The 16,691-nt window shown below is 64.1% G+C and overlaps 6 protein-coding genes and 1 pseudogene across 6 annotated transcripts in view; 1 reads left to right on the top strand and 6 right to left on the bottom strand.

Moving 5' to 3' along the window:
- LOC138373434 (ovarian abundant message protein-like) overlaps positions 1-298 on the top strand; it is a 486-nt gene extending 188 nt beyond the window's left edge. The window contains exon 1 of the mRNA XM_069339640.1: positions 1-298. This exon is cut by the window's left edge and continues 188 nt beyond it. Within this exon, the coding sequence (XP_069195741.1) occupies positions 1-298 (298 nt within the window).
- A 564-nt stretch (positions 299-862) lies between these two features.
- Positions 863-1,555, bottom strand: LOC138373435 (uncharacterized). Its single transcript, XM_069339641.1, has one exon. The coding sequence runs from the start codon at positions 1,553-1,555 to the stop codon at positions 863-865; it is 693 nt and encodes a 230-aa protein (XP_069195742.1).
- A 2,391-nt stretch (positions 1,556-3,946) lies between these two features.
- LOC138373436 (circumsporozoite protein-like) lies at positions 3,947-4,324 on the bottom strand. The gene has a single exon (XM_069339642.1). The coding sequence runs from the start codon at positions 4,322-4,324 to the stop codon at positions 3,947-3,949; it is 378 nt and encodes a 125-aa protein (XP_069195743.1).
- Positions 4,325-8,272: 3,948 nt separating this feature from the next.
- On the bottom strand, positions 8,273-8,650 carry LOC138373437 (circumsporozoite protein-like). The gene has a single exon (XM_069339643.1). The coding sequence runs from the start codon at positions 8,648-8,650 to the stop codon at positions 8,273-8,275; it is 378 nt and encodes a 125-aa protein (XP_069195744.1).
- An 853-nt stretch (positions 8,651-9,503) lies between these two features.
- On the bottom strand, positions 9,504-14,379 carry LOC138373438 (uncharacterized; annotated as a pseudogene).
- Positions 14,380-14,508: 129 nt separating this feature from the next.
- On the bottom strand, positions 14,509-14,991 carry LOC138373439 (uncharacterized). Its single transcript, XM_069339645.1, has one exon. It carries the CDS (start codon positions 14,989-14,991, stop codon positions 14,509-14,511), a length of 483 nt encoding a protein of 160 aa, XP_069195746.1.
- A 151-nt stretch (positions 14,992-15,142) lies between these two features.
- On the bottom strand, positions 15,143-15,748 carry LOC138373440 (uncharacterized). Its single transcript, XM_069339646.1, has one exon. It carries the CDS (start codon positions 15,746-15,748, stop codon positions 15,143-15,145), a length of 606 nt encoding a protein of 201 aa, XP_069195747.1.
- Between the last annotated feature and the right edge of the window lie 943 nt (positions 15,749-16,691).

Below are 16,691 nucleotides of genomic sequence, written 5' to 3' on the forward strand. Positions count from 1 at the left end.
GGCCCATCTCCTGCCCTTGTCTAATCTCCTGCCTCTGGCCCATCTCCTGCCCCTGGCCCATCTGGCCCATCTCCAGCCCCTGGCCCATCTCCTGCCCTTGTCTAATCTCCTGCCTCTGGCCCATCTCCTGCCCCTAGCCCATATCATGTCCTTGGCCCATCTACTGCACGTGGCCCATCTCCTGCCCCTGCCCCATCTCCTGCCTTTGGCCCATATCATGTCCTTGGCCTATCTCCTGCCCCTGGCCCATCTCCTGCCCCTGGCCCATCTCCTGCCCCTGGACCATCTCACGTCCTAGGCCAATCTCCTGCCCCTTGCCCATCTCATGTCATGGTCCCATCTCCTACCCCTGGCCCGTCGGCTGCTCCTGGCCCATCTCCTGCCTCTGGCCAATCTACTGCCCCTTTCCCATCGCCTGCCCCTGGACCATCTCCTGCCCATGCCCATATCACCTGTCCCTGGCTCAACTCCTGTCCCTGGTCTATCTCCTACCCCTGGCCCGTCTCCTGCCCCTGGCCCATGTCCTGCCCCTGGCCCATCTCCGGCCCCTGGCCCATCTACTGTCCCTGGCCCATCTCCTGCACCTGGCCCATCGCCTGCCCCTGGACCATCTCCTGCCCATGCCCATATCACCTGTCCCTGGCTCAACTCCTGTCCCTAGTCTGTCTCTTGCCCCTGGCCCATCTCCTGCCCCTGGCCCATCTCCTGCCCATGCCCATCTCCAGTCCATGGCCCATCTCCTGCCATGGCTCATCTCGTGTCTCTGGCCCATCTCCTGTCCCTGACTTGACTCCTGCCCCTGGCCCGTCTCCAGCCCCTGGTCCTTCTCCAGCCCGTAGACCATCTCCGGCCTCTGGCCCATCTACTGTCCCTGGCTCATCTCCTGCACCTGGATAATCTCCTGCCCCTGGCCAATCTCCTGTCCCTGGCCCATCTCCTGCCCCTGGCTCATCTCCTTTCCCTGGCCCATCTCTTGCCCCTGGCCCATCTCCAGCCCCTGGCCCGTCTCCTGCCACTGGCCCATCTCCTGCCAATGACCCATCTCCTGCCTCTCGCCCATCTCCTGTCTATGCCCCATCTCCTGCCCCTGGCCCATCTCCTGCCTCTGGCCCATCTCTTGCCCCTGGCCCATCTGGACCATCTCCTGCCCCTTGCCCATCTCCTGCGCCTGGCCCATCTCCTGCCCCTGGCCCATCTTCTGCCCCTGGCCCATCTCCTGCCCTGGTCCGTTTCCTGCCCTGACCCATCTCTTGCCCTGGCCCGTCTCCTGCCCCTGGCCCATCTCCTGCCCTTGGCCCATCTCCTGCCCTGGCCAATCTCCTGCCCCTGGCTCATCTTCTGCCCCTGGCCCGTCTCTTGCCCGTGGCCCATCTCCAGCCCCTGGCCCATCTGGCCCATCTCCTGCCCCTGGCCCATCTCCTGCCCCTGGCCTATCATATGTCCATTTCCCATCTCCTGCCCCTGGCCCGTCTTCTGACCCTAGCCCGTCTTCTGCCCCTGGACCATCTCCTGCCCTGGCCCGTTTCCTGCCCTGGCCCATCTCCTGCTGGCCCATCTCCTGCTCTGACCCGTCTCCTGCCCCTAGCCCATCTCCTGCCCTTGGCCCATCTTCTGCCCCTGGCCCATCTCCTGCTCCTATCCAATCTCCTGACCCTGGTCCATCTCCTGCCCCTGGCCAATGTTATGTCCTTGGCCCATCTCCTGCCCCTGGCCCATCTCTTGCCCTTGCCCTATCTTCTACCTTTAGCCCATATCATGTCCTTGGCCTATCTCCTGCCTCTGGCCCATCTCCTGTCTATGGCCCATCTCCTGCCCCAGGCCCATCTCCTGCCCCTGGCCCATCTATTGCCCCTGGCCCATCTGGCCCATCTCTTGCCCCTTGCCCATCTCCTGCGCCTGGCCCATCTCCTGCCCCTGGCCCATCCTATGTCCTTTTCCCATCTCCTGCCCCTGGCCCGTCTTTTGCCCTTGGTCCATCTCCTGCCCTGGTCAATCTCCTGCCCCTGGCCAATCTCCTACCCCAACTCCTGTCCCTGTCCCATTTCCGGCACCTGTCCCATCTCTTGTCCCCTGGCTCTTCCCCCTAGCCCATCTTATGTCCTTTTCCGATCTCCTGCCCCTGTCCCGTCTTCTGCCCCTGGCCGATCTCCTGCCCCTGGCCAATCTCCTACCCATGCCCATCTCCTGTCCTTGGCCCATCTCCTGCCATGGCCCATCTCCTGTCCCTGGCTCATCTCCTGTTCTGGCCCGTCTCCTGCCCCTAGCCCGTCTCCTGCCCCTGGCCCATCTCCAACCTCTGGACCATCTCCGGCCCTGGCCCATCTACTGTCCCTAGCCCATCTCCGGCACCTTGCCCATCTCCTGCCCCTGGTTCATCTCCTGTCCGTTACCCATCTCCAGCCCCTGGACCATCTCCGGCCCCTGGCCCATCTACTGTACCTGGCCCATCTCCTGCCACTGGCCCATCTCCTGCCAATGGTCCATCTCCTGCCTCTGGCCCATCTCCTGTCTCTGGCTCATCTCCTGACCCTGGCCCATCTCCTGCCCATGGCCCATCTCCTGCCATGGCCAATCTCCCGTAACTGGCCCGTCTCTTGCCCCTGGCCCATTTCCTGCCCCTGGCCCATCTGCTGCCCTGGCCCGTCTCCTGCCCCTGGCCCATCTCCTGTTTCTGGTTCATCTCCTGCCCCTAGCCCGTCTCCTGCCCCTGGCTGATCTCCTGCCCTGGCCCGTCTCCGGCCCTGGCTGATCTCCGGCCCTGGCCCATCTCCTGCCCCTGGCCCATCTGCTGCCCCTAGCCCATCTTCTATCCCTGGCCGATCTCCTGCTCCTGCCCCATCTCCTGCCCTTGCCCATCTCCTGCCCCTGGCCCATCTCCTATCCCTGGCCCGTCTCCTGCCCCTGGCCCATTTCTGACCCCTGGCCCATCTCTTGCCCTTGGCCCATCTCATGTCCCTGGCCCATCTCCTGTCCCTGGCCCATCTCCAGCCCCTGACCCATCTTCGGCCCTTGGCCCATCTCCTGCCCCTATCCCATCACATGTCCTTGGCCCAACTCCTGCCCTTGGCCCATCTCATGTCCTTGGCCCGTCTCCTGCCCCTGTCCCATCTCCTCCCCCTGGCCCATCTCCTGCCCCTGGCCCATCTCCTGTCCCTGGTCCATCTCCTGCCCCCAGCCGATCTCATGTCCCTGGCCATTTCCTGCCCCTGGCCCATCTCCTTTCCCCTTTCCATCTCCTGCATCTTGCCTATCTCCAGCCCCTTTCCCATCTCCTGCCCCTTGCCCATCTCCTGCCCCTGGCCCATCCCCTGCCCCTTGCTTATCTCTTGCCCCTGGTCCACTTCCTGCCCCTGGCCAATCTCCTGCCCCTACCCCATTTCCTGCCCATTACCCATCTCCTGCCCCAAGCCCGTCTCCTGTCCATGGCCCGTCTCCTGTCCTGGCCCGTCTCCGGCCCTGGCCGATCTCCGGCCCTGGCCCATCTCCTGCCCCTGGCACATCTCCTGCTCCTGACTCATCTCCTGCCCCTAGCCCGTCTCCTGCCCCTGGCTCATCTCCTGCCCTGGCCCGTCTCCGGCCCTGGCTGATCTCCGGCAGTGGCCCGTCTCCTGCCCCTGGCCCATCTCCTGCCCCTAGCCCATCTCCTATCCCTGGCCGATCTCCCGCCCTGGCCCGTCTCCTGCCCCTGGCCCATCTCCTGCTCCTGGCCCATCTCCTGCCCTGGCCCATCTCCTGCCCCTGGCCCATCTCCTATCCCTAGCCCGTCTCCTGCCCCTGGCCCATTTCTGACCCCTGGCCCATCTCTTGCCCTTGGCCCATCTCATGCCCCTGGACCATCTCCTGTCCCTGGCCCATCTCCAGCCCCTGACCCATCTTCGGCCCTTTGCCCATCTCCTGCCCCTATCCCATCACATATCCTTGGCCCAACTCCTGCCCTTGGCCCATCTCATGTCCTAGGCCCGTTTCCTGCCCCTGTCCCATCTCCTCCCCCTGGCCCATCTCCTGCCCCTGGCCCATTTCCTGTCCCTGGTCCATCTCTTGCCCCTGGCCCATCTTCTGCCCATGGCCCATTTCCTGCCTCTGGCAATTCTTCTGCCACTTTCCCCATCTCCTGCCCCTGGCCCATCTCCTTTTCCTGGCCCATCTCCTGCCTATGGCCCATCTCCTGTTCCTGGCCCATCTCCTGCCTCTGGCCCATCTCCTGTCCCTGGCCCATCTCCTGTCCCTGACCCATCTCCAGCCCCTGGCCCATTTCCAGCCCCAGGCCCATCTTCTGCCTCTGGCCCATCTCCTGCCCTTGGCCCATCTCCTGTCCCTGGCCCATCTCTTGCCCCTAGCCCATTTCCTGCCTCTGGCAATTGTCCTGCCCCTGTTCCATCTCCTGCCCCTGGCCCATCTCCTGCCCTTGGCCCATCTCCTACCCCTGGCCTATCTTCTGCCCCAGGCCCATCTCCTGCCCATAGCCCTTCTCAAGCCCCTGGCCAATCTCCCGCCCCTGGCCCATCTCCTTCCCCTGGCACATCACCTGCCCCTGGCGTATCTCCTACCCCAAGCCAATCTCCTGCCCTTGACCCATCTCATGCCCTTGACCCATCTCCTGTCCCTGGCCCATCTCCTGTCCCTGACCCATCTCCAGCCCCTGGCCCATTTATAGCCCCCGGCCCATCTCCTAGCCTTGGCCCATCTCCTGTCCCTGGCCCATCTCTTGCCCCTTGCCCATCTCCTGCCTCTGGCAATTCTCCTACCCTCGTCCCATCTCCTTCCCCTGGCCCATCTCCTGTCCCTGGCCCATCTCCTGCCCCAGGCTTAACTAATGTCCCTGGCCCATCTCCTTCCCTTGGCCCATCTCCTACCCCTGGCCTATCTTCTGCCCCAGGCCCATCTCCTGCCCATGGCCCATCTATAGCCCATAGCCCTTCTCAAGCCCCTGGCCTATCTCCTGCCCCTGGCCCATCTCCTGACCCTGGCACATCACCTGCCACTGGCGTATCTCATACCCCAAGCCAATCTCCTGCCCTTGGCCCATCTCCTGCCTTCCTGGCCCATCTCCTACCCTTGGCCCATCTCATGCCCTTGGCCCATCTCCTGCCCCTGGCCCATATCATGTCCTTGGCCCATCTCATTCACCTGGCCCATCTTCTGTCCCTTCCCACCTCCTTCCTTTGGCTCATCTCATGTCCTTGGCCCATCTCCTGCCCCTGGCCCATCTCCTGCTCCTGGACCATCTCACGTCCTTGGCCCATCTCCGGCCCCTGGCCCATATTTTGCCTCTGGCCAACCTCATGTCATTGGCCCATCTCCTACCCCTGGCCAGTCTCCTGCCCCTGGCCCATCTCCTGCCCCAGGCTAATCTCCTGCCCCTTTCCCATCTCCTGCCCCTTGCCCATCTCCTGCCCCTGGCCCATCTAATGTCCTTGGCCCATCTCCTACCCCTGGCCTATCTTCTGCCCCAGGCCCATCTCCTGCCCATAGCCCTTCTCAAGCCCCTGGCCAATCTCCCGCCCCTGGCCCATCTCCTTCCCCTGGCACATCACCTGCCCCTGGCGTATCTCCTACCCCAAGCCAATCTCCTGCCCTTGACCCATCTCATGCCCTTGACCCATCTCCTGTCCCTGGCCCATCTCCTGTCCCTGACCCATCTCCAGCCCCTGGCCCATTTATAGCCCCCGGCCCATCTCCTAGCCTTGGCCCATCTCCTGTCCCTGGCCCATCTCTTGCCCCTTGCCCATCTCCTGCCTCTGGCAATTCTCCTACCCTCGTCCCATCTCCTTCCCCTGGCCCATCTCCTGTCCCTGGCCCATCTCCTGCCCCAGGCTTAACTAATGTCCCTGGCCCATCTCCTTCCCTTGGCCCATCTCCTACCCCTGGCCTATCTTCTGCCCCAGGCCCATCTCCTGCCCATGGCCCATCTATAGCCCATAGCCCTTCTCAAGCCCCTGGCCTATCTCCTGCCCCTGGCCCATCTCCTGACCCTGGCACATCACCTGCCACTGGCGTATCTCATACCCCAAGCCAATCTCCTGCCCTTGGCCCATCTCCTGCCTTCCTGGCCCATCTCCTACCCTTGGCCCATCTCATGCCCTTGGCCCATCTCCTGCCCCTGGCCCATATCATGTCCTTGGCCCATCTCATTCACCTGGCCCATCTTCTGTCCCTTCCCACCTCCTTCCTTTGGCTCATCTCATGTCCTTGGCCCATCTCCTGCCCCTGGCCCATCTCCTGCTCCTGGACCATCTCACGTCCTTGGCCCATCTCCGGCCCCTGGCCCATATTTTGCCTCTGGCCAACCTCATGTCATTGGCCCATCTCCTACCCCTGGCCAGTCTCCTGCCCCTGGCCCATCTCCTGCCCCAGGCTAATCTCCTGCCCCTTTCCCATCTCCTGCCCCTTGCCCATCTCCTGCCCCTGGCCCATCTAATGTCCCTGGCCCATCTCCTGCCCCAGGCCTATCTCCTGCCCCTGGCCCGTCTTCTGCCCCTGGCCCGTCTCCTGCCTCTGGCCATCTCCTGCCCCTGGACCATCTCCTGTCCCTGGTCCATCTCCTGCCCCTGGCCCATCTCCTGTCCCTGGCCAATCTCCTGCCCCTAGCTCATCTCCTGTCCCTGGCCCATCTCGTGCCCCTGGCCCATCTCCTTCCCCCGTTCCCATCTTCTGCCCCTGTCCCATCTCCTTCCCCTGGCCCATTTCCTGCCCCTGGCCCATCTCCTGTACCTGGTCCATCTCCTGCCTTGGCCCATCTCCTGCCCCCGGCCCATCTCCTGTCCCTGGCCATTTCCTGCCCCTGGCCCATCTCCTTTCCCCTTTCCCATCTTCTGCCCCTTGCCGATCTCCTGCCCCTTTACCATCTCCTGCCCCTTGCCCATCTCCTACCCCTGGCCCATCTCCTGCCCCTTGCCTATCTCTTGCCCCTGGTCCATTTCCTGCCCCTGGAAAATCTCCTGCCCCTGGCCCATTTCCTGCCCCTGGCCCATCTGCTGCCCTGGCCCGTCTCCTGCCCCTGGCCCATCTCCTGTTTCTGGCTCATCTCCTGCCCCTAGCCCGTCTCCTGCCCCTGGCTGATCTCCTGCCCTGGCCCGTCTCCGGCCCTGGCTGATCTCCGGCCCTGGCCCATCTCCTGCCCCTGGCCCATCTGCTGCCCCTAGCCCATCTTCTATCCCTGGCCGATCTCCTGCTCCTGCCCCATCTCCTGCCCTTGCCCATCTCCTGCCCCTGGCCCATCTCCTATCCCTGGCCCGTCTCCTGCCCCTGGCCCATTTCTGACCCCTGGCCCATCTCTTGCCCTTGGCCCATCTCATGTCCCTGGCCCATCTCCTGTCCCTGGCCCATCTCCAGCCCCTGACCCATCTTCGGCCCTTGGCCCATCTCCTGCCCCTATCCCATCACATGTCCTTGGCCCAACTCCTGCCCTTGGCCCATCTCATGTCCTTGGCCCGTCTCCTGCCCCTGTCCCATCTCCTCCCCCTGGCCCATCTCCTGCCCCTGGCCCATCTCCTGTCCCTGGTCCATCTCCTGCCCCCAGCCGATCTCATGTCCCTGGCCATTTCCTGCCCCTGGCCCATCTCCTTTCCCCTTTCCATCTCCTGCATCTTGCCTATCTCCAGCCCCTTTCCCATCTCCTGCCCCTTGCCCATCTCCTGCCCCTGGCCCATCCCCTGCCCCTTGCTTATCTCTTGCCCCTGGTCCACTTCCTGCCCCTGGCCAATCTCCTGCCCCTACCCCATTTCCTGCCCCAAGCCCGTCTCCTGTCCATGGCCCGTCTCCTGTCCTGGCCCGTCTCCGGCCCTGGCCGATCTCCGGCCCTGGCCCATCTCCTGCCCCTGGCACATCTCCTGCTCCTGACTCATCTCCTGCCCCTAGCCCGTCTCCTGCCCCTGGCTCATCTCCTGCCCTGGCCCGTCTCCGGCCCTGGCTCATCTCCGGCAGTGGCCCGTCTCCTGCCCCTGGCCCATCTCCTGCCCCTAGCCCATCTCCTATCCCTGGCCGATCTCCCGCCCAGGCCCGTCTCCTGCCCCTGGCCCATCTCCTGCTCCTGGCCCATCTCCTGCCCTGGCCCATCTCCTGCCCCTGGCCCATCTCCTATCCCTAGCCCGTCTCCTGCCCCTGGCCCATTTCTGACCCCTGGCCCATCTCTTGCCCTTGGCCCATCTCATGCCCCTGGACCATCTCCTGTCCCTGGCCCATCTCCAGCCCCTGACCCATCTTCGGCCCTTTGCCCATCTCCTGCCCCTATCCCATCACATATCCTTGGCCCAACTCCTGCCCTTGGCCCATCTCATGTCCTAGGCCCGTTTCCTGCCCCTGTCCCATCTCCTCCCCCTGGCCCATCTCCTGCCCCTGGCCCATTTCCTGTCCCTGGTCCATCTCTTGCCCCTGGCCCATCTTCTGCCCATGGCCCATTTCCTGCCTCTGGCAATTCTTCTGCCACTTTCCCCATCTCCTGCCCCTGGCCCATCACCTTTTCCTGGCCCATCTCCTGCCTCTGGCCCATCTCCTGTTCCTGGCCCATCTCCTGCCTCTGGCCCATCTCCTGTCCCTGGCCCATCTCCTGTCCCTGACCCATCTCCAGCCCCTGGCCCATTTCCAGCCCCAGGCCCATCTTCTGCCTCTGGCCCATCTCCTGCCCTTGGCCCATCTCCTGTCCCTGGCCCATCTCTTGCCCCTAGCCCATTTCCTGCCTCTGGCAATTGTCCTGCCCCTGTTCCATCTCCTGCCCCTGGCCCATCTCCTGCCCTTGGCCCATCTCCTACCCCTGGCCTATCTTCTGCCCCAGGCCCATCTCCTACCCATAGCCCTTCTCAAGCCCCTGGCCAATCTCCCGCCCCTGGCCCATCTCCTTCCCCTGGCACATCACCTGCCCCTGGCGTATCTCCTACCCCAAGCCAATCTCCTGCCCTTGACCCATCTCATGCCCTTGACCCATCTCCTGTCCCTGGCCCATCTCCTGTCCCTGACCCATCTCCAGCCCCTGGCCCATTTATAGCCCCCGGCCCATCTCCTAGCCTTGGCCCATCTCCTGTCCCTGGCCCATCTCTTGCCCCTTGCCCATCTCCTGCCTCTGGCAATTCTCCTACCCTCGTTCCATCTCCTTCCCCTGGCCCATCTCCTGTCCCTGGCCCATCTCCTGCCCCAGGCTTAACTAATGTCCCTGGCCCATCTCCTTCCCTTGGCCCATCTCCTACCCCTGGCCTATCTTCTGCCCCAGGCCCATCTCCTGCCCATGGCCCATCTATAGCCCATAGCCCTTCTCAAGCCCCTGGCCTATCTCCTGCCCCTGGCCCATCTCCTGACCCTGGCACATCACCTGCCACTGGCGTATCTCATACCCCAAGCCAATCTCCTGCCCTTGGCCCATCTCCTGCCTTCCTGGCCCATCTCCTACCCTTGGCCCATCTCATGCCCTTGGCCCATCTCCTGCCCCTGGCCCATATCATGTCCTTGGCCCATCTCATTCACCTGGCCCATCTTCTGTCCCTTCCCACCTCCTTCCTTTGGCTCATCTCATGTCATTGGCCCATCTCCTGCCCCTGGCCCATCTCCTGCTCCTGGACCATCTCACGTCCTTGGCCCATCTCCGGCCCCTGGCCCATATTTTGCCTCTGGCCAACCTCATGTCATTGGCCCATCTCCTACCCCTGGCCCGTCTCCTGCCCCTGGCCCATCTCCTGCCCCAGGCTAATCTCCTGCCCCTTTCCCATCTCCTGCCCCTTGCCCATCTCCTGCCCCTGGCCCATCTAATGTCCCTGGCCCATCTCCTGCCCCAGGCCTATCTCCTGTCCCTGGCCCATCTCCTGCCCCTGGCCCATCTCCTTCCCCCTTTCCCAACTCCTGCCCCTGTCCCATCTCCTGCCCCTGCCCCACCTCCTGTCCCTGGTCCATCTCCTGCCCCTGCCCCATCTCCTGCCCTTGGCCCATCTGCTGCCTCTGGCCCATCTCCTGTCCCTGGCCCATCTCCTGCCCCTTTCCCATCTCCTGTCGCTGGACATTTCCTGCCCCTGGCCCATCTCCTGTCCTTTGCCCATCTCCTTCCCCCTTTCCCATCTCCTGCCCTTTGCCTATCTCCTGCCCCTTTCCCATCTCCTGCCCCTGGCCCATCTCCTGCCCCTGGCCCATCTCCTGCCCCTGGCCTATCTTTTGCCCCTGGCCCATTTCCTGCCCCTGGCCTATCTCCTGCCCCTGGCCCATTTCCTGCCAATGGCCCATCTCCTGCCCCTAGCCCGTCTCCTCCCCAAGCCCATCTCCTGCCCTTGCCCGTCTCCCGCCCTGGCCGATCTCCGGCCCTGGCCCGTCTCATGCCCCTGGCCCATCTCCTGCTCTTCGCCAATCTCCTGCCCTGGCCCATCTCCTGCCCCTGGCCCATCTCCTATCCCTGGCCGATCTCCGGCCCTCTCCCGTCTCCTGCCCCTGGCCCATCTCCTGTCCCTGGCCAATCTCCAGCCCCTGACCCATCTTCGGCCCTTGGCCCATCTCCTGCCCCTATCCCATCACATGTCCTCGGCCCAACTCCTGCCCTTGGCCCATCTCATGTCCTAGGCCCGTCTCCTGCCCCTGTCCCATCTCCTCCCCCTGGCCCATCACCTGCCCCTGGCCCATCTCTTGTCCCTGGTCCATCTCCTGCCCTTGGCCCATCTTCTGCCCATGGCCCATTTCCTGCCTCTGGCAATTCTCCTGCCCCTTTCCCATCTCCTGCCCCTGGCCCATCTCCTCTTCCTGGCCCATCTCCAGCCTCTGGCCCATCTCCTGTTCCTGGCCCATCTCCTGCCTCTGGCCCATCTCTTGTCCCTGGCCCATCTCCTGTCCCTGACCCATCTCCAGCCCCTGGCCCATTTCCAGCCCCAGGCCCATCTTCTGCCTCTGGCCCATCTCCTGCCCTTGGCCCATCTCCTGTCCCTGGCCCATCTCTTGCCCCTGGCCCATTTCCTGCCTCTGGCAATTCTCCTGCCCCTGTTCCATCTCCTGCCCCTGGCCCATCTCCTGCCCTTGGCCCATCTCCTACCCCTGGCCTATCTTCTGCCCCAGGCCCATCTCCTGCCCATGGCCCATCTCCTGCCCTTAGCCCTTCTCAAGCCCCTGGCCAATCTCCTGCCCCTGGCCCATCTCCTTCCCCTGGCACATCACCTGCCCCTGGCGTATCTCCTTCCCCAAGCCAATCTCCTGCCCTTGACCCATCACATGCCTTTGACCCATCTCCTGCCCCTGGAACATCTCCTGTTCCTGGCCCATCTCCTGCCTCCGGCCCATCTCCTGTCCCTGGCCCATCTCCTGTCCCTGACCCATCTCCAGCCCCTGGCCCATTTCTAGCCCCAGGCCCATCTCCTAGCCTTGGCCCATCTCCTGTCCCTGGCCCATCTCTTGCCCCTTGCCCATCACCTGCCTCTGGCAATTCTCGTATCCCCGTCCCATCTCCTTCCCCTGGCACATTTCCTGTCCCTGGCCCATCTCCTGCCCCAGGCCCAACTAATGTCCCTGGCCCATCTCCTTCCCTTGGCCCATCTCCTACCCCTGGCCTATCTTCTGCCCCAGGCCCATCTACTGCCCATGGCCCATCTATAGCCCATAGCCCTTCTCAAGCCCCTGGCCTATCTCCTGCCCCTGGCCCATCTCCTTCCCCTGGCACATCACATGCCCCTGGCGTATCTCCTACCCCAAGCCAATCTCCTGCCCTTGGCCCCTCTCCTGCCTTCCTGGCCCATCTCCTGCCCTTGGCCTATCTCATGCCCATGGCCCATCTCCTGCCCCTTGCCCATATCATGTCCGTGCCCCATCTCATTCACCTGGCCCATCTTCTGTCCCTTCCCACCTCCTTCCTTTGGCTCATCTCATGTCCTTGGCCCAGCTCCTGCCCCTGGCCCATCTCCTGCTCCTGGACCATCTCAAGTCCTTGGCCCATCTCCGGCCCCTGGCCCATCTTTTGCCTCTGGCCAACCTCATGTCATTGGCCCATCTCCTACCCCTGGCTCGTCTCCTGCCCCTGGCCCATCTCCTGCCCCAGGCTAATCTCCTGCCCCTGGCCCATCTCCTGCCCCTGTCCATCTCCTGCCCCTGGCCAATCTCCTGTCCCTGGCCCATCTCCAGTCCCTGGCCCATCTCCTGCCTCTGGCTCATCTCCAGCCTCTGGCCCATCTCCTGCCCCTTTCCCAACTCCTGCCCCTGTCCCATCTCCTGCCCCTGCCCCACCTCCTGTCCCTGGTCCATCTCCTGCCCCTGCCCCATCTCCTGCCCCTGGCCCATCTCCTGCCTCTGGCCCATCTCCTGTCCCTGGCCCATCTCCTGCCCCTTTCCCATCTCCTGTCGCTGGACATTTCCTGCCCCTGGCCCATCTCCTGTCCTTTGCCCATCTCCTTCCCCCTTTCCCATCTCCTGCCCCTTGCCTATCTCCTGCCCCTTTCCCATATCCTGCCCCTGGCCCATCTCCTGCCCCTGGCCCAACTCCTGCCCCTGGCCTATCTCTTGCCCCTGGCCCATTTCCTGCCAATGGCCCATCTTCTGCTGCTAGCCCGTCTCCTCCCCAAGCCCATCTCCTGCCCTTGCCCGTCTCCCGCCCTGGCCGATCTCCGGCCCTGGCCCGTCTCCTGCCCCTGGCCCATCTCCTGCTCTTCTCCAATCTCCTGCCCTGGCCCATCTCCTGCCCCTGGCCCATCTCCTATCCCTGGCCGATCTCCGGCCCTCTCCCGTCTCCTGCCCCTGGTCCATCTACTGCTCCTGGCCCATCTCCTGCCCTGGCCCATCTCCTGCCCTGGCCCATCTCCTGCCCCTGGCCCATCTCCTATCCCTGGCCCGTCTCCTGCCCCTGGCCCATTTCTGACCCCTTGCCCATCTCTTGCCTTTGGCTCATCTCATGTCCCTGGCCCATGTACTGTCCCTGGCCCATCTCCAACCACTGACCCATCTCCAGCCCCTGGCCCATCTCCTGCCCCTAGCCCATCTCATGTCCTTGGCCGATCTCCTGCCCCTGGCCCATCTCCTGTCCCTGGTCCATCTCCTGCCCCTGGCCCATGTCCTGCTCCTGGCGCATCTCCTGCCTCTGGCCATTCTCCTGCCCCTGTCCCATCTCTTGCCCTGCCCCATCTCCTGTTCCTGGCCCATCTCCTGCCTATGGCCCATCTCCTGTCTCTGGCCCATCTCCTGTCCCTGACCCATCTCCAGCCCCTGGCCCATCTTCTGCCCCTGGCCCATCTCCTGCCCTTGGCCCGTCTCCAGCCCCTGGCCCATCTCCTACCCCTGGCCCATCTCCTGCCCCTGACCCATCTCCTGTCCTTGGCCAATCTCCTGTCCCTGGCCCATCTCACGCCTCTGACCCTTCTTCTGCCCCTGGCCCATCTCTTGTCCCTGGTCCATCTCCTGCCCCTGGCCCATCTCCTGCTCCTGGCCCATCTCATGCCTCTGGCCATTCTCCTGCCCCTGTCCCATCTCCTGTCCCTGGCCCATCTCCTGTTCCAGGCCCATCTCCTACCTCTGGCCCATCTCCTGTCCCTGACCCATCTCCTGTCCCTGCCCCATCTCCAGCCCTTGGCCCATTTCAAGCCAAAGGCCCATCTCCGGCCTCTGGCCCATCTCCGGCCCTTGGCCCATCTCCTGTCCCTGGCCCATCTCTTGCCCCTGGCCCATCTCCTGCCTCTGGCAATTCTCCTGCCCCTGACCCATCTCCTGCCCCTGGCCCATCTCCTGCCCCTGGCCTATCTTCTGCCCCAGGCCCATCTCCTGCCCATGGCCCATCTCCTGCCCATAGCACTTCTCAAGCCCCTGGCCTATCTCCTGCCCCTGGCCCATCTCCTGCCCATAGCCCTTCTCGAGACCCTGGCTTATCTCCTGCCCCTGGCCCATCTCCTGTCCCTGGCACATCTCCTGCCCGTGACGTTTCACCTTCCTCAGGCTAATCTCCTGCCCTTGGCCCATCTCCTGCCCTCCTGGCCCATCTCCTGCCCTTGGCATATCTCTTGCCCTTGGCCCATCTCCTGCCTTTGGCCCATCTCATGTCCCTGGCCCATCTCATTCACCTGGCCCATCTTCTGCCCCTTCCCTGCTATTTCCTTTGGCCCATCTCATGTCATTGGCCCATCTCCTACCCCTGGCCCATCTCATGTCATTGGCCCATCTCCTGCCCCTGGCCCATCTCCTGCCCCAGGCTAATCTCCTGCCCCTGGCCCATCTCCTGCCTCTGCCCATCTCCTGCCCCTGGCCCATCTCCTGTCCCTGACCCATCTCCAGCCCCTGGCCCATCTCCTGCCTCTGGCCCATCTCCAGCCTCTGGCCCATCTCCTGCCCCTTTCCCATCTCCTGCCCCTTGCCCATCTCCTGCCCCTGGCCCATCTAATGTCCCTGGCCCATCTCCTGCCCCAGGCCCATCTCCTGTCCCTGGCCCATCTCCTGCCCCTGGCCCATCTCCTTCCCCCTTTCCCAACTCCTGCCCCTGCCCCATCTCCTGCCCCTGGCCCATCTCCTGCCTCTGGCCCATCTCCTGTCCCTGGCCCATCTCCTGCCCCTTTCCCATCTCCTGTCCCTGGACATTTCCTACCTCTGGCCCATCTCCTGTCCCTGACCCATCTCCTGTCCCTGCCCCATCTCCAGCCCTTGGCCCATTTCAAGCCAAAGGCCCATCTCCGGCCTCTGGCCCATCTCCGGCCCTTGGCCCATCTCCTGTCCCTGGCCCATCTCTTGCCCCTGGCCCATCTCCTGCCTCTGGCAATTCTCCTGCCCCTGACCCATCTCCTGCCCCTGGCCCATCTCCTGCCCCTGGCCTATCTTCTGCCCCAGGCCCATCTCCTGCCCATGGCCCATCTCCTGCCCATAGCACTTCTCAAGCCCCTGGCCTATCTCCTGCCCCTGGCCCATCTCCTGCCCATAGCCCTTCTCGAGACCCTGGCTTATCTCCTGCCCCTGGCCCATCTCCTGTCCCTGGCACATCTCCTGCCCGTGACGTTTCACCTTCCTCAGGCTAATCTCCTGCCCTTGGCCCATCTCCTGCCCTCCTGGCCCATCTCCTGCCCTTGGCATATCTCTTGCCCTTGGCCCATCTCCTGCCTTTGGCCCATCTCATGTCCCTGGCCCATCTCATTCACCTGGCCCATCTTCTGCCCCTTCCCAGCTATTTCCTTTGGCCCATCTCATGTCATTGGCCCATCTCCTACCCCTGGCCCATCTCATGTCATTGGCCCATCTCCTGCCCCTGGCCCATCTCCTGCCCCAGGCTAATCTCCTGCCCCTGGCCCATCTCCTGCCTCTGCCCATCTCCTGCCCCTGGCCCATCTCCTGTCCCTGACCCATCTCCAGCCCCTGGCCCATCTCCTGCCTCTGGCCCATCTCCAGCCTCTGGCCCATCTCCTGCCCCTTTCCCATCTCCTGCCCCTTGCCCATCTCCTGCCCCTGGCCCATCTAATGTCCCTGGCCCATCTCCTGCCCCAGGCCCATCTCCTGTCCCTGGCCCATCTCCTGCCCCTGGCCCATCTCCTTCCCCCTTTCCCAACTCCTGCCCCTGCCCCATCTCCTGCCCCTGGCCCATCTCCTGCCTCTGGCCCATCTCCTGTCCCTGGCCCATCTCCTGCCCCTTTCCCATCTCCTGTCCCTGGACATTTCCTGCCCCTGGCCCATCTCCTGTCCTTTGCCCATCTCCTTCCCCCTTTCCCGTCTCCTGCCCCTTGCCTATCTCCTGACCCTTTTCCATCTCATGCCCCTGGCCTATCTCTTGCCCCTGGCCCATTTCCTGCCCCTGGCCTATCTCCTGCACCTGGCCCATTTCCTGCCAATGGCCCATCTGCCCCTAGCCCGTCTCCTGCCCAAGCCCATATCCTGCCTTTGCCCGTCTCCGGCCCTGGCCGATCTCCGGCCCTGGCCCGTCTCCTGCCCCTGGCCCATCTCCTGCTTTTCGCCCATCTCCTGCCCTGGCCCATCTCCTGCCCCTGGCCCATCTCCTATCCCTGGCCGATCTCCGGCCCTGGCCCGTCTCCTGCCCCTGGTCCATCTCCTGCTCCTAGCCCATCTCCTGCCCTGGCCCATCTCCTGCCCCTGGCCCATCTCCTATCCCTGGCCCGTCTCCTGCCCCTGGCCCATTTCTGACCCCTTGCCCATCTCTTGCCTTTGGCTCATCTCATGTCCCTGGCCCATCTACTGTCCCTGGCCCATCTCCAACCCCTGACCCATCTCCGGCCCCTGACCCATCTCCTGCCCCAAGCCCATCTCATGTCCTTGGCCCATCTCCTGCCCATGGCCCATCTCATGTCCTTGGCCCGTCTCCTGCCCATGTCCCATCTGCTCCCCCTGGCCCATCTCCTGCCTCTGGCCATTCTCCTGCCCCTGTCCCATCTCCTGCCCCTGGCCCATCTCCTGTTCCTGGCCCATCCCCTGCCTATGGCCCATCTCCTGTCCTTGGCCCATCTCCTTTCCCTGACCCATCTCCAGCCCCTGGCCCATCTCCTACCCCTGGCCCATCTCCTGCCCATGGCCCATCTCATGTCCTTGGCCCGTCTCCTGCCCATGTCCCATCTGCTCCCCCTGGCCCATCTCCTGCCCCTGGCCCATCTCCTGTCCCTGGTCCATCTCCTGCCCCTGGCCCATGTCCTGCTCCTGGCGCATCTCCTGCCTCTGGCCATTCTCCTGCCCCTGTCCCATCTCTTGCCCTGGCCCATCTCCTGTTCCTGGCCCATCTCCTGCCTATGGCCCATCTCCTGTCCCTGGCCCATCTCCTGTCCCTGACCCAT

Source organism: Procambarus clarkii, chromosome 42, assembly GCF_040958095.1.
Source record: "Procambarus clarkii isolate CNS0578487 chromosome 42, FALCON_Pclarkii_2.0, whole genome shotgun sequence".
Classification (NCBI taxonomy): domain Eukaryota; kingdom Metazoa; phylum Arthropoda; class Malacostraca; order Decapoda; family Cambaridae; genus Procambarus; species Procambarus clarkii.